Source organism: Drosophila mauritiana, chromosome 2L, assembly GCF_004382145.1.
Source record: "Drosophila mauritiana strain mau12 chromosome 2L, ASM438214v1, whole genome shotgun sequence".
Taxonomy (NCBI): Eukaryota; Metazoa; Arthropoda; class Insecta; order Diptera; family Drosophilidae; genus Drosophila; species Drosophila mauritiana.
The window spans coordinates 20645078-20659835 of NC_046667.1; the positions used below are offsets into that span (position 1 = coordinate 20645078).

General features: G+C 43.8%; 4 protein-coding genes and 1 non-coding gene across 5 annotated transcripts; 3 read left to right on the forward strand and 2 right to left on the reverse strand.

The window, feature by feature from the left end:
* The first annotated feature begins 440 nt into the window (after positions 1-440).
* On the forward strand, positions 441-4753 carry LOC117150369 (probable aconitate hydratase, mitochondrial). The gene is made up of 4 exons (XM_033317231.1): positions 441-599; positions 2038-3675; positions 3742-4245; positions 4307-4753. The coding sequence occupies exons 1-4, from the start codon at positions 567-569 to the stop codon at positions 4493-4495; spliced, it is 2364 nt and encodes a 787-aa protein (XP_033173122.1). The 5' UTR covers positions 441-566; the 3' UTR covers positions 4496-4753.
* A 216-nt stretch (positions 4754-4969) lies between these two features.
* Positions 4970-6049, forward strand: LOC117150373. The gene is made up of 2 exons (XM_033317235.1): positions 4970-5712; positions 5771-6049. The coding sequence occupies exons 1-2, from the start codon at positions 5158-5160 to the stop codon at positions 5981-5983; spliced, it is 768 nt and encodes a 255-aa protein (XP_033173126.1). The 5' UTR covers positions 4970-5157; the 3' UTR covers positions 5984-6049.
* A 441-nt stretch (positions 6050-6490) lies between these two features.
* LOC117150371 (GMP synthase [glutamine-hydrolyzing]) lies at positions 6491-11619 on the reverse strand. Its single transcript, XM_033317233.1, has 10 exons — positions 11275-11619; positions 9438-9545; positions 9072-9376; positions 8516-8816; positions 8354-8450; positions 7896-8265; positions 7631-7823; positions 7170-7571; positions 6923-7114; positions 6491-6865 (listed from the first exon to the last, which is right to left on the reverse strand). The coding sequence occupies exons 2-10, from the start codon at positions 9525-9527 to the stop codon at positions 6764-6766; spliced, it is 2052 nt and encodes a 683-aa protein (XP_033173124.1). The 5' UTR covers positions 9528-9545; positions 11275-11619; the 3' UTR covers positions 6491-6763.
* Positions 8907-9043, reverse strand: LOC117135364. The gene has a single exon (XR_004459018.1).
* A 275-nt stretch (positions 11620-11894) lies between the features above and the next one.
* LOC117138601 (protein MCM10 homolog) lies at positions 11895-14679 on the forward strand. The gene is made up of 2 exons (XM_033300790.1): positions 11895-13174; positions 13235-14679. Exons 1-2 carry the CDS (start codon positions 12004-12006, stop codon positions 14389-14391), a joined length of 2328 nt encoding a protein of 775 aa, XP_033156681.1. The 5' UTR covers positions 11895-12003; the 3' UTR covers positions 14392-14679.
* Positions 14680-14758: the final 79 nt, after the last annotated feature.

Sequence of the window (14758 nt, forward strand, 5' to 3'; positions counted from 1 at the left end):
AGTGATTTTTTTTAATCTGGTTGCGTTTTTTTATTTTTGTGTTATTTTTAAACAACATTTACTCGATGCGAGACATCGTGCGACTATCTAAATTCACAATCATCAAAATAACGGTGGTTTTGGTGCACCTTTTAAAATTATATTTTATTATTGTCGTCTGAATGTTAACATAAAAATTCAAAACTAACAAATCAATGCCAGTCCCTGCTTAGAAAAATAGGTTTGTCGTCAGTGCATTATTTCAGCATTTACTCCAATTTAAGTTAACTCCATAAAGTCCATTAAATCTCTTAATATTAATAAATGTTTATCGCTTTAATTCTAAACTAATAAACATCATATGATCCTACGTATATAACGACCCAGATTTGGCGGGAAACAAGCCGGCGGGACATTGCTGACGCGTATGCGCGACGCCAGCTAACACTGGTCGCCGTGGTAAAGAAGTTAGTCTGTCTTGAAATCTTCCGGCTGAGAGGGCTGAAAATTTTGACGGCTTCAAAGCATTTGCTGCAATATCAATTTCGTCGGGTTTATTTCGAGTATCGCTTAATCAGGACGCGACCATGGCTGCGAGATTGATGAGCGCCCAGGCACAGGTAGGTTCTAGTGCGGAGCCTGTGCCTCCAGTCGGTCCAAATATAACCACGCACATATATACGTTTACGTATAGAATCTGTGAATGGAACCACGAAATTCAAAGCTGCGATAAAGACAACTGGACAGAGCACTGCGCGAAAGTTTGCCAAAAATCATTGCCAATTTCTTACAGACCCAGCAGGATGTTGGCAGCGAAAAATAGCAAATTTTTCGCACAGCGTTTTCTAACCTAAAATCATAAAATTCGAAGTGGTTAGGTAACCGAGTTCGCAGTGTTTGTGATTCTACAGTCCCTGCATCCCAAACATGTATATTGAATACGCAGTAGTTAACCATGCGAAATCGTGAGCTCTCAACAATTAACAGCGATTCGTGGGGGTTCGATGGTTGGCATATTTGCATTTACATAATCGCCGTGGCCCAGTTATTTAACCAGGAGGCGAACACCCTCTAGAGCATATATCTTGGGGCGGAGGACCGTCTTATCTGTGACAGGTTTACTTACACTTTGATAATGCCGCACTAAATATAGCTTAAAAAGTTGCGCCGTTTAACTTAGTATCACTCGCATTGGAGGAGTTTTCCTTTCAAGTGGGGTTTTTCCACGTCAGCTTCGAGAAAGGTTTCACTGTACTCTGCCCATAAGTTAACGACCTATTTGACGTAATTGCCATTGCAATTGTTGCGATTTGCTTGCATGTACATACAGATGTGTCACGTGGTTCTTCGAATTGGAGGGGCCTGTGGAATATTGTAACATTTTGAAAGGCTAAGTTATCTTTTCTTTATCTCGGCATAAACAAACCAAACTATATTTCCAGCTACTTTTTATTTTTTTATTTTGCAATTCGAAGAGCCTTTAAGCAATTAGGCTTGCACTTAAAATATTTCGATTGTTCAATTTAAGCTTTCAATCATTTCACTAATCTCAAAAAAATATTTTGAAAAATTTCATTCTGAAGCAGTGAATGGATCAATTGATAATTTCAAGCTATTCAAAAACTCCAAGACAATTAAAAAATAACAGCTTAATACTTAGCAATATATTGATCTTAAAACAAGTGAAACATATGCTAATAATGTTGTACGTTTGTTATATACATATGTATGTGAAATTTAATGTACAATAAAGAAGAATAATCACAGATATGGTCCCCAAATTATTGTACTCTTGGCAATTATCAAAATTGTATTTTTTTACAAAACATTACTGCCATTTGATATTTTCATATTTCCTGATAGAGGAATCAATTTAATTAAAGTGACGAGGCCTCCTGACATGATAATCAAGTGTTTATTGCGCTACCAATCTACTCAATCAAATCTCACAGATGGCGGAGTGCAAATAAACTAGAGAATGGCATTGTGCTAATTACTTAATCTTGATTGTCAAGTTTACCACTTCACCATATTTAACAGTTCTTATCTGCTTTCCAGGTGTGCCGACTGGGCAAGCATGCTGCGTCCGAAGCCACAGTGGTGCGTCAATTCCACGCCTCCTGCTACACCGCCTCTAAAGTTGCTCTGTCCAAGTTCGACTCGGACGTCTACCTGCCGTACGAGAAACTGAACAAGCGCCTGGAAGTGGTGCGCGGTCGCTTGAACCGCCCACTGACTCTCTCCGAGAAGGTGCTGTACTCGCATCTGGACGATCCCGCAAACCAGGACATCGTGCGCGGTACTTCGTACCTGCGCCTTCGCCCCGATCGCGTGGCTATGCAAGATGCCACTGCACAGATGGCTCTGCTGCAGTTTATCTCCTCCGGACTGAAAAAGGTGGCTGTGCCCTCCACTGTTCACTGTGATCATTTAATCGAGGCGCAGATTGGTGGACCCAAGGATTTGGCCCGTGCCAAGGACCTGAACAAGGAAGTGTACGATTTCTTGGCCAGCACCTGTGCAAAGTATGGATTGGGCTTCTGGAAGCCAGGCAGCGGCATCATCCATCAGATCATTCTGGAGAACTACGCTTTCCCCGGCCTGCTGATGATTGGTACTGACTCACACACCCCCAACGGTGGAGGCTTGGGTGGCCTGTGCATTGGCGTTGGTGGTGCTGATGCCGTCGATGTGATGGCCGACATCCCCTGGGAGCTGAAGTGCCCCAAGGTGATTGGTGTCAATTTGACTGGCAAGATCAGCGGCTGGACCTCGCCCAAGGATGTTATCCTGAAGGTTGCTGATATCCTGACCGTCAAGGGAGGCACCGGTGCCATCATTGAGTATCACGGCAAAGGTGTTGACTCCATCTCCTGTACAGGCATGGCCACCATCTGCAACATGGGTGCTGAGATCGGAGCTACCACCTCTCTGTTCCCCTTCAACCAGCGCATGGCTGATTACCTGAAATCGACAGGCCGTGCTGGCATTGCCTCCGAAGCCCAGAAGTACCAGGCCAAGATTCTGTCCGCTGACAAAAACTGCGAGTACGATGAGCTGATTGAAATCAACCTGGACACCCTGGAGCCCCATGTTAACGGACCATTCACTCCCGATTTGGGCCATCCCATCAGCAAGCTGGGCGAGAACTCGAAGAAGAACGGCTACCCTATGGACATTCGTGTAGGTCTTATTGGCTCTTGCACCAACTCTTCGTATGAGGACATGGGTCGCTGCGCCAGCATCGCCAAGGATGCCATGAGCCATGGCCTCAAGTCGAAGATTCCCTTCAACGTGACTCCCGGATCAGAGCAGATCCGCGCCACCATCGAGCGCGACGGCATCTCAGAGGTGTTCGACAAGTTCGGCGGCACCGTTCTGGCCAACGCTTGCGGTCCCTGCATTGGACAGTGGGATCGTAAGGACGTTAAGAAGGGCGACAAGAACACCATTGTCACATCCTACAACCGAAACTTTACTGGCAGGAACGATGCTAATCCGGCCACCCATTGCTTTGTCACCAGTCCCGAGTTGGTCACCGCTCTGTCCATCGCCGGTCGTCTGGACTTCAACCCGCTGACCGACGAGCTTACTGGTGCTGATGGCAAGAAGTTCAAGCTCAAGGCTCCCTTCGGCGACGAGCTGCCCGCCAAGGGTTTCGACCCCGGACAGGACACCTACACTGCTCCCCCACCCGTAAGTACACTTAAATTCCCAAACTGATTTATAGTGTTTTCAAGAATCAATATGGAAATCCCACAGAGCGGTGAAAATGTCAAGGTGGCTGTCGATCCCAAATCGACGCGTCTGCAGCTGCTGGAGCCTTTTGACAAGTGGAACGGCCAGGATCTGACCGATCTGACTGTGCTGATCAAGGTAAAGGGAAAGTGCACCACTGACCACATCTCCGCTGCCGGACCCTGGCTGAAGTACCGTGGCCATTTGGACAACATCTCCAACAACATGTTTATCGGCGCCACCAACTACGAAAACAACGAGATGAACAACATTAAGAACCAGCGCAACGGTAGCTGGGGCGGAGTTCCCGATGTTGCCCGCGACTACAAGGCCAACGGCATCAAGTGGGTGGCTGTCGGCGATGAGAACTACGGCGAGGGTTCGTCCCGCGAGCATGCCGCTTTGGAGCCCCGTCATCTTGGTGGTCGTGCCATTATCGTCAAGTCCTTCGCCCGTATTCACGAGACCAACCTGAAGAAACAGGGTCTGCTGCCTCTCACCTTCGCCAATCCCGCTGATTACGATAAGGTTTGCGACTTTTGACTTCTGTGCCTACGGTCATTTTAACCATATCTTTGTAATCCAACAGATCCAGCCCACGAGCAAAATCTCCCTGCTCAACCTAAACTCCCTGGCGCCTGGAAAGCCCGTAGATGCCGAAATCAAGAACGGCGACAAGGTCGAGAGGATCAAGCTTAACCACACCCTGAACGACCTGCAGATCGGCTGGTTCAAGGCCGGCAGCGCTCTTAACCGCATGAAGGAACTGGCCCAGTAAATGGTCCTGGACCTACTTAAGACACCCAGTCCAGAAGCCTCATCCCAACCTTCTCCCTGTAGGTGAACACACTCAAATTCACAACGGAAGCAATCGAGTTATGGTATTGTTATTCAATTTTTTTCTAATTGTTTATATTATATTTTGAGTATATCGAGTGTGCAGCTTTAAAAGTGAATTATGTAACCGAACGATAGCGAGAAATTGTAAAAGTTTTATATATATAATTATACACAATTTTATTTGTAATTCTTGCTATGCATGCCTTTTTATTCAATTTTTGTTCTTTTCGAATTTGTCCAAATGCTCTACAGATTGCCCTACGATGAAACTTTAAGTGCGAATAAAACTCAAGTAATATGTATTAAACCGATTCTCTTTCATTTAATAAACAAGAGTTCAACAAAAAAAGCGGACAATAAGTGCCCTGAATACCTCCCGTGCCCTCTATATTTTCTTCATTATTAACGTAATTTTATCAATTATAAGACGTAAGACACAACAATAAGTTGATTTTAATATTATATAGTGGAGAATAAAGCATAATATCAATAATAGAATCTACTGGGGCAGATTACTTATTATTCAGCCTTACCTTTTGGAAAATATGTCGAATTGTCAATATATAAATATAAATTATTAGTAAATCCAATTCTAGGACTATGAAACGCAGAGCTCAAAGTAAAACCTCCGTTGCTTCCAGCACGGATTTCTTTTCACTCTCCGACAAGCCATCGTTGCGAAGAAGGCGAGCCCTACTGGCTGCAAAACTGAAGCGTCAGGAACAGAGTACAACGTCCTTTGACTCCAGCACAGGTTCCTACACCTATACTGACGCCACTTCTTTGCGAAAGACCCCCATCACCTTCTCACCTAGCCCGGAGTTCATGAAGACCGCCAAGGCTAAATTAAAGTTAATCGCCTTGTATGAAGATCACAAATGCTTGTGGAATCAGCGCAACAAAGATTTCTTCAATTTCGAGCTCAAAGACCGAATCTGGGATGCGATCGCCGATGAAATGAAAGCAGACTCGCCATCTGGGTTTTGGAAACATATGATTCACAAGCTTCGCTATAAAGTTGAGATGGAGCGCATACAAGAGCAGGGTGCAAAGTTTTCGGGTGAATCGCCGCAGCCAAAACTATTTTATTCAGATAAACTGCTGTTTCTAAACCACATGTTTGACCGAGAAGGGGGAAAATCCCCTCGAGAGATTGTATGTTTATAGTTAACGCACAAATCACTTTAGTTTTTATTCTATTTTTTTTACTCAGCCAATGCATCTTAAGCGCTCGATACCTACTCTCGAAAAGAATCCGTCTAGAAACCTGCGACACATTCAGGAAAAGCCAAGTAAACGTACACCCATTAGAGAAAAGATGGCGTCGCTTGATAAGTTAAGAAATCTCCAAAATAACAAGTTGGTTCTCTCCCGCGACGCTTTTAAAAAAATGCAAAAAATTCTAGTGCCGGTCCTTATTACTTAACAAAAGCAAAGTCTGGACCATAGGCCTTGGTTAGATATTCAAAATAAAAAATGCAATGCAAACACATTTAAATCGATTTTCGCTTTATTACATTTCTTGTATCATAATCGATTTATTTTTCTGGTTTTGCCATTTTTTAAATATAGACGTTTTATATAACAATTCATAATTTTAGCTTACAATATTTTTGTTTTGTATTCTTAGAATCGTTTATGCCTTTTGCCACGAAAACACTTCTTTCTAGCAAATATACAATTTTCAGAACTTGTGATTTTGCAATTATTTATTATGTATATAATATATATTTTTTATGTATATAACTAAAAATGCGTAAATTAATTGTTTTTGTTTGTTACGTGGTTTGTGGGCACATTCCTTTTCTCAAAAGGAACAAAACATGAAAATGTACATAAGTGTTATTGGCAAATAGTTTACCATCTGTTTTAGATCTCGATTCGCTTAATTCCACAGTAACTACACATACGTGCATCATCGATATAATGAACCTGAATTGTTTTTAAATTTCGAAGCGGCAGTTGCAGTTCTGTATTTGCGCCTCATGAATTGCTCGTTTAACGTGTCTCTCTAAAAGGCAGGAGCAGCTGCGAAGTGCTCGAAGGCAAGGGTCGATCCGTCCGCCGCTGAATCTTTATCCCACCTGACCGTCCATTGATTGGCCATTGTCCTATAATCGAGCGCCCGCCGCTTATTGGTTGGTTGATTATTTTTTCTCTCATCTATTTCTATGAAATGGCTGTTAAAAATTTTGGTTTGAACGCATCATTCCCACTCAGTGGTGCCCGGCGGCTTAGCTGTCAAGTCGTACAGCACCCTCGAGATTCCATCCAGCTTGGATATATCGCGTACAATTTGATTTAGGACCTGTGAGCAGGAAAAGATTTAACATACATTTTTCAGAAAGATTGAACACTGACTCACTTGCAAAGGCATTTGCACGGATCCGGGCTCAGCCGGCACACCAGTCATAAAGTCGTTCGTAATGAACGGACGCAGAACTACCGACCTTCTGCAGGAGGGTGTGCGGTTAATGGGATCGCGGTCAAAGTGCACGGGTATAAGAACAACAGGCATCTGCGAGATTTTTCGGTATAGTCCAGCTTGCATTATGATCTAAAACGGTTATGATATAATACATTTTATTTATTGTTGTTGCAAATCCACTTACTTCATTGGCAATAGCATCCGCTTGCCTCAGCTGCGAAAGAACTACAGTATTCAGTGTGGTGTGCGTAATGTCCGTCACCAGATACTGTACGGGTTCACCGAAGATATAGCACACCCTGTTCACGTTGTGCAGTATGCGCGGTATGATTTTGGCGAGGAAGAGAAGGTCCTGCCAGTTGGGCTCCTGGCTCGTGGATAAGCCTACTACGTAGCTATATGACCGCTTATCACCTTGCACGCCCACTGAGCGTATAGGCAGCAAAGTTGCCTGGATCTGCGAGTTCGCTGAGATACGCATAAGGTCTTTCTGTTCCGCTTCGTTCGTGGCCCCCGTTACGCGGTTGATCAGAGCATGGTTCTTCTGCAGTTTATTCTTGTAGTCTACAATCACGCGGATAATAACCTACAATTAAATAGTATATTTATTAAAATAACTTTGACTGCAATTTATTGTTAACATGCCTGAGTCTCCGAGTAGTCCTTCTCCATGTATGCCTCTTCGGCGCAGAGGACGCGGATCGCCAGGCCAGGACCCGGAAAGGGTTGCCTCTCCACAAGCTCTTGAGGCAGGCCAAGATCATTGCCAAGGTCGCGCACTTCATCCTTATGGAAGTCGCAAAGAGGCTCAACCACACGTCCTGCGTTACGAAGCTCTCTGAAGAAATGAATTACAAAAAATAAGCTAATCAGTAAAACTTGGTTAGGAATTTCGACATTTGCTTTTTACCTGATAAGATCCGTGTCATTGTGGTGCGTTTTGATTGTTTCTGCATTCGTGCTCACCATGCTAGAGGCGGACTCGATCAGATCTGGTCGGAGGGTTCCCTGGGCCAACATAACTTCTTCGGGCTTTAGTTTCAATTCGGCTACTACATCATTGGTCACCTTGACGAATATATCACCAATTATCTTGCGTTTTTCCTCCGGATTGTAGGTCTGACATAACATGGGCGTTTCCACCACGGAGTACTGTCCGGGCCTCTTGACCTGCGTGGTGCCCTTAAGGAACGTATAGCCTTCTTTTCGGACTATTAAATCAATGCCAATATCGCGCAGTGAACGCTCCACCTTTTCACTTTCCTTCTTGCGCATGAAACCTAGGAGTAAAGGATAATATATTAGGTAATAATATAGTCGTAAAAAAAAGAAATGAATAAATTTCGCTAATCTTGTCTGCTGTCATACCATTATCTACATGCACTGCAATTATCTGATGAGGGTACAAAGCACGGCGGAGCAAAGCTGCACAGACACTCGAATCCACGCCGCCGCTGACCAGCAGCTGTAAAATGTAGATTGCATTAAGATATTCATGTCTTGATTCAAAATTTAATTTCCCAAACTCACCAACACCTTATTGTTGCCCACTTTCTCGCGGATATAGCGTATGCACTCCTCCTTTCTACTACCCATGGTAAAGTTAGGTGTCAGTTCGCAGATTTCGTACAGGAAGTTCGATAGCATCTGTTTGCCATTGATAGTGAGGTCCACCTCAGGATGGAACTGTACGCCGTAGATGCGGAGTACCTCATTGTAAATGGCTGTCACAATGCGGTTTGTGGACCAGCCACCAATCTTCAGATTCTCGCCCACCCTCTCAACGCTATCGCCGTGGGTTAACAGCACGGACTGTGTGCGACTGAGGCGACTGTGGGAAACGAAAATGTTATGTTATTTAATTAATGTTAATATTTAATTATTACTGTATTCGAATAATTAATGGTAATGATAGATAATAATATGTAAAGCCATGTGTAGATCAGTTTATAAACTGCTCTAAACTAAATTGTTCTTGGCTTTAAAATTGATCTAGCAGCATTGTATCAGCGCTTAGGTAAACGCATTTAAGCCTAAACACTTTCTTGTTGCTGCTTGTTTTAGGAATCAATATTTCCTGGCTCACCTAAAGAGCGGGCACGAGGTCTCGATCTCGATATTTTGTTGGCCATCCTCTCGAACATCCTTCTTGAGCACTGTGCCCCCGAACTCCTTGTTGATTAGCTGCATGCCGTAGCAGATGCCCAACATAGGTATCTTTAGCTTGAATAGATCGGGATCATAGCTGGGCGCATCCTCAGCGTAGACTGAGTTGGGTCCGCCGGAGATGATAATGCCCCGATAGCCATTGTCGCGTATCGTGGCAGCTGGCGTGTCCAGAGGAAGGATATCCGACTCAACGAATAGTTCGCGTACCTTACGGTCGATAACCTGCGCAGAAACCAGGACCATTTTAGTAAGAGTTTTAAACTACTCTTGGATTTAAGCTCACCTTGCCGTACTGTGCTCCCGCATCAAGTATAACAATCTTATCGTGCCGCAGGCCATTCTCAGCTGTGCCCAGAAATATGTTTGAGTTCATTTCTTTATCGTTGCAGCACTGCAAAGAGCAAAAATTTGAGTATCAGTCAAGCAATCGCAGAAACAAACACCGAATCTCGAATGGCTGGTAAGCGCGCTTCTGCTGCTTATTTATACTCCAATTGTGGCTGCAATCGACGCTACAGAAACAAGGCTAAAACTGGCTAGGAGGTGGGGAAAATAGGTTTCGGATTGGGGCAATTGCGGAGATTGAGATTCGGGCAGGTACAGAGGGCTCACATACCGGCAATATCTTGTTGAGCACTCGCAGAAACATTCAACATGCAGCTGGCCAGGACGCTCTACGGTAGACAATAAACATTGGCAAAGATTTTCTTGTCACAGAAAGATGATTTGTGCAATGTGGAAGGAAATTTACAAGCGAAGAAAAACAAGACCGAGAGACGCCTACCAAAAATGATTCGCTGTGCAAGGCTACGATTGCTTTCTGTGGGTATTATTATTTTGTCCAGATATAAAGCATTTGCGTATGTGAATAAGCCTATGACTCTCTATCTTAATAATACGTGTATATTTAACCGTGGTTAGAAATTAAAGACAGTGTATTTACAGTCAGCATAAAATCATAGATACCATAGGAAAAAGTGCTCCAAATGATCATAGTCTGGTTTTTTAAATAATATTATATAGATATAATTTTTGTATAATTTTGATAAACAGACTGAATTTGGATTAACAACATGAAAAACGAATTTTTGTGCCAGGAGTATCTGTCAATGCTATATACTTCTACATACTAAAATAGAAGTGTGTTTCATTGCTTATTTAAATTCTAATTCAACCATTTATGAACTTAATCCTAAAAGTTATATTTGAACTATTCATATTTATTTTTCTAATTTACATTTAATTTTATATACGCATTTTTCCCATGAAAGAATCAACAAAAACAGCAGGACCAGGAACATGCTTTTCGAATTGCCGAAGTAATCGGCGAATTAGTACATACATACATATATTTTAAAATACGAATTTCGATGTATGACGACAAGGAGGAAACGGAACGTAAGGTGATGTGGGCAGGGGGGAGGGCGCCGGCTACTGACCGCCAGATGACAGGCGAAAATACTAAGAAGAGAGTGGCAGCGGAAGCGAGAGAGAGCGAAAGATGGGCGGAGAGAAATGGCAGGTAAACGAAAACAGAGCTGAAAAGTGCACAAGGAAAATGCCAAACAAAAATAAACAACAACAATTCAGGAGACAAATCAACGGTAGCAAGTTTTCTTGTTTTCCATTTATTTTCTCGTGAAGTATGTAGAAACGCAGCAACAGCAGCAATATGAAAACCTCTCCGAAGGTTAGGAGTGCATTAGGTCACTGAAGCAATGCGATGTCTGTGATGTAAGCCGTGCTCCTCCTTTGGCTCTCTCATTTTTGATAACAACACGCAAGAGGTTATCAGAAACGGCACAAACCACAGCAACAAAAACCAAAGAGGGCGGCCGCGTGGTTGTAATTTAATACAAATGCAGCAGGCACGCACACTTACACACGTGGACCCGCCAACAAGCGGCGCTTATAACCACAAAATGGCCACGGAATATATTTGCAAAACATTTAAAAAATCGCAAATGGGGTGAGCAAAAAATCGTAACAAAAGCAAAGGCAAATGCGGTTGAACCCAATTTGCGAATTCAACGGGCGGGGTGCGGTATTGTGGGTGGAGCAGCGCCGCATGGCGATTTGGCTGGGATCGGGGATCTTTTTCGCCATATTGCGACTCTCACCTTCTCGTCGTTTTAGCCTGGCTGCGGTTTTCCAGAACCGGGAAGTCCGTGGGCAAGGCCGTGGAATACCGTGACAGGCAGCGAAAAACTTTGTCTTAAGACGAAATTCGCGATCCGTTGTTTGCGGTCCCCCGTTTTCCACCCTCACGCAAACACTCAGCCAAATTTCTTCGGCTGCTCAGCTTCTTTTCCGCGTATCCACGCCTGCTCGACACCGCTGGCGATGAAATCCCTGCGATTTTCACGGCTGCGTTATACGGCCGTTTCTAGGTACTTTCCTTTTGGTTTTTCTGCAGCTTTTTCGCGAATTAAAGCGGAAAGATGACTTATTGACGAGCGGATGACCATAATTAGGATTTGGGAAAAATCCAGCACGTGCAGAAGAAAAATACCGGTTGTGAACGTTTTTGGTATTAATATTTACCAAATAAATAAATTGTAATATTTATTTCGAAAACAATTCAAATTCCTTAATAATATTACATTACTTACTAAGACACCCAATGGTTCCTTATTAGGAATACTTAAGTATTTTATTAAATAAATTAATTATAATTAAATTTATAATCTGTGTGTAGACAGTGTTGACAAACGAGCACTTTCAGTAGAACCATATAAATTAAACGGTCACACTAAGCCCGCCAAAAGTGATTTGTTATTGCGCCCATTTAGAAAACTAAGAAAAAAAACATACGAGATCACGCCAAAATCCAAATCTATCCAAATGAAATGGGTCCTGCACAGAAATCTGGAACAGATATTAGTATCGACGATGAGGAGGAAATACTGGCGCTGGAAAAACTACTGGGTGCAGCAGAAAACGAAAATTCAAAATCTGCAGAGTCAGTAAAAACAAAACCCGCCGCACCCATTTTGGGGAACTCGGTGCCAAAACTACGAGAAGACAGCAGTTTTGCTAATGCCTTCACCTTCGAAAAGATCGTGAAACCCGAGAAGAAGGAGAATGCTGCTATCAGTAAGGAACCAGAGCTGGACTCGTCCGACGACGAGGAGGTAAAGAACTTCCTGGAACGCAAGTACAATGAGTACGGCAATGATATAAACAAGAGACTGAAGCACCAGCAGGAGGACGCCTACGAGTCCAAGGTGGCGAGGGAAGTGGATGAAGACCTTAAGAAGGCTACCTACGTCGTTACATCCACCCCGCAACCCCTGAAAAATCCGCATAATCCCATTAAACGCCAATCGGCGGTGAGCAGCACGTTTCAACGCCCTCCGCCAGTCGCTGCCGCCGTGGCATCCAAATCCCAGTCAAGTTCTCCCGTATCTGCCGTTTTTACGGATCCAGTCTTTGGACTGCGCATAATCAATCCGCTAGTCTCCAGCTCACTGCTGCAGGAGCGCATGACGGGCAGGAAACCTGTGCCTTTCTCAGGCGTTGCGTATCACATCGAGCGAGGCGATTTGGCCAAAGATTGGGTCATTGCTGGCGCGCTGGTTTCCAAAAATCCTGTAAAGAACACCAAGAAGGGTGATCCCTACTCCACATGGAAACTATCCGATCTACGGGGAGAGGTTAAAACGATCTCACTTTTCCTTTTTAAAGAGGCCCACAAATCCCTGTGGAAAACAGCTGAGGGTCTGTGCTTGGCTGTCTTGAATCCAACTATTTTTGAGAGGAGAGCGGGAAGTTCAGATGTGGCCTGCCTCTCCATCGATAGCTCCCAAAAAGTCATGATCCTGGGTCAGTCCAAGGATTTGGGCACATGTCGGGCCACCAAAAAAAATGGGGACAAGTGCACTTCGGTGGTTAACCTAACCGACTGTGATTATTGCATTTTTCATGTGAAGCAGGAATATGGCAAGATGTCCCGACGTTCTGAACTGCAATCCGCGACCGCAGGTCGTGGTATCAATGAGCTAAGAAACAAGGTTTTGGGTAAGTAAACTTTGAGTTTGAAGGAAACTCAAGATAACTTAGTTTTTTCTTTATGTTTAGGCAAGAACGAGATATTTTACGGCGGCCAAACATTTACTGCAGTTCCCGCAAGAAAAAGTGCCAAGTTAATCACCAAGGAACGTGATCGTCTGAGTATGCTGGCTGGCTATGATGTTTCCCCTTTCGCCCATACCGCTAACCACACCTCAAAGCCCAAAACAGCCGAACCTACTAAAATTCCATATGCAGAACGTGGGGGTCCTGTTTCCCGTTTGGCTGGTGGTGTGGAAGCGTCTAGGAAACAGAGAGTCCAAGATCTAGAGCGGTTGCGTCTGCTTAAAGAGGAAAATGAGCGCTTTGAAAAGAAAAAGCAGGCGGAGGGAAGTGATTACAAGAAAGAATCTGAAGCAGGCACGCCCGCTGTCAGCATGCCCACTACACCTGTTCCAGATAAATTCAAAAATCGCGGATTCTCCTTCGATGCCAGTTTAACGCCCAAGCTTTCCGGTAGCGAGAACTTTTCCTTTGAGATCAATGTAGGATCTCGCCAGGCACAAAATGCCAAGCTGAAAGCAGCCGCCCTGCTGAAGAAGAAGCCACTGGAGAAGATCAACCCCAACTCCACACGAGGTAGTGAAAGTGGAAAGAGAAGAGCCATCGATGAACTTAACGAGAAGTTCTCTAGCAGCGCCAAGCGACAAAAAATTGAAGAGGACGATCGAGAGTTAATGCGCAAATCAAGAATCGAGAAAATAATGGCTGCCACCTCATCGCATACGAATCTCGTAGAGATGCGAGAGCGCGAAGCGCAGGAAGAGTACTTTAACAAGCTTGAACGCAAGGAAGCGATGGAAGAGAAGATGCTGGCCACTTACAAGATGCCATGCAAGGCCGTCATCTGCCAGGTGTGCAAGTACACAGCCTTCTCCGCCTCCGATCGCTGCAAGGAACAGAAGCACCCCTTAAAGGTGGTCGATGCTGAAAAGCGATTCTTTCAGTGCAAAGACTGCGGAAATCGAACAACCACCGTATTCAAGTTGCCCAAACAGAGCTGTAAGAATTGCAAGGGGTCGCGATGGCAAAGGACGGCCATGATACGGGAGAAAAATATGCTGACTGGTAGGGAAACTCTATCAGTGAGAGGAGACGAGGAAACCTTTATGGGCAGCCTAGCCGGCAGTGCTAATCTCAACTTGCTGGTGCCCGATGAAGAGTGATGCCGCAATTTTTCGCTATCTGTTATATTTGTTTTATATTATTTCAATTTATTTTTAAAAGTTAATTTAAACATATGCAGTAGATGCAAGTATATACAGTCCTCTTGTTAGTCGCTTTTTGGCTCATAAAAAATATTAGTCCTCGTTAAATAAGTACATTGGTTCGAATACCTAAATATCTAGAGTGCCTGTAAGATTGTTTAAGATGTACCAGATATAATAATGCAGGTTATCTATGATTGTTTAGCTTATAGCGTGAATAAATTGAAACTTATATTATGACTGCAATTACATTATTTGGACATTATAAATCAAGCTTACTTTAGCAAAATTTTACAATCTTAAATTAAGTTTTCGCAAAAGTTTT

Bases quoted from the DNA above. Each gene is read 5' to 3' on its own strand.
- LOC117150371 (XM_033317233.1), bottom strand. From the start codon at position 9,527: ATGAACTCAAACATATTTCTGGGCACAGCTGAGAATGGCCTGCGGCAC. The intron at 8,817-9,071 runs GTGAGCCAGGAA...CGTTTCCCACAG, and splicing joins ACCTCGTGCCCGCTCTTTAG to TCGCCTCAGTCGCACACAGT. The intron at 7,824-7,895 runs GTAAAAAGCAAA...TCATTTCTTCAG, and splicing joins AATGACACGGATCTTATCAG to AGAGCTTCGTAACGCAGGAC.
- LOC117138601 (XM_033300790.1), top strand. From the start codon at position 12,004: ATGGGTCCTGCACAGAAATCTGGAACAGATATTAGTATCGACGATGAG. The intron at 13,175-13,234 runs GTAAGTAAACTT...CTTTATGTTTAG, and splicing joins GCTAAGAAACAAGGTTTTGG to GCAAGAACGAGATATTTTAC.
- LOC117150373 (XM_033317235.1), top strand. From the start codon at position 5,158: ATGAAACGCAGAGCTCAAAGTAAAACCTCCGTTGCTTCCAGCACGGAT. The intron at 5,713-5,770 runs GTATGTTTATAG...TTTTTTACTCAG, and splicing joins GAAAATCCCCTCGAGAGATT to CCAATGCATCTTAAGCGCTC.
- LOC117150369 (XM_033317231.1), top strand. From the start codon at position 567: ATGGCTGCGAGATTGATGAGCGCCCAGGCACAG. The intron at 600-2,037 runs GTAGGTTCTAGT...TCTGCTTTCCAG, and splicing joins TGATGAGCGCCCAGGCACAG to GTGTGCCGACTGGGCAAGCA. The intron at 3,676-3,741 runs GTAAGTACACTT...GAAATCCCACAG, and splicing joins CCTACACTGCTCCCCCACCC to AGCGGTGAAAATGTCAAGGT.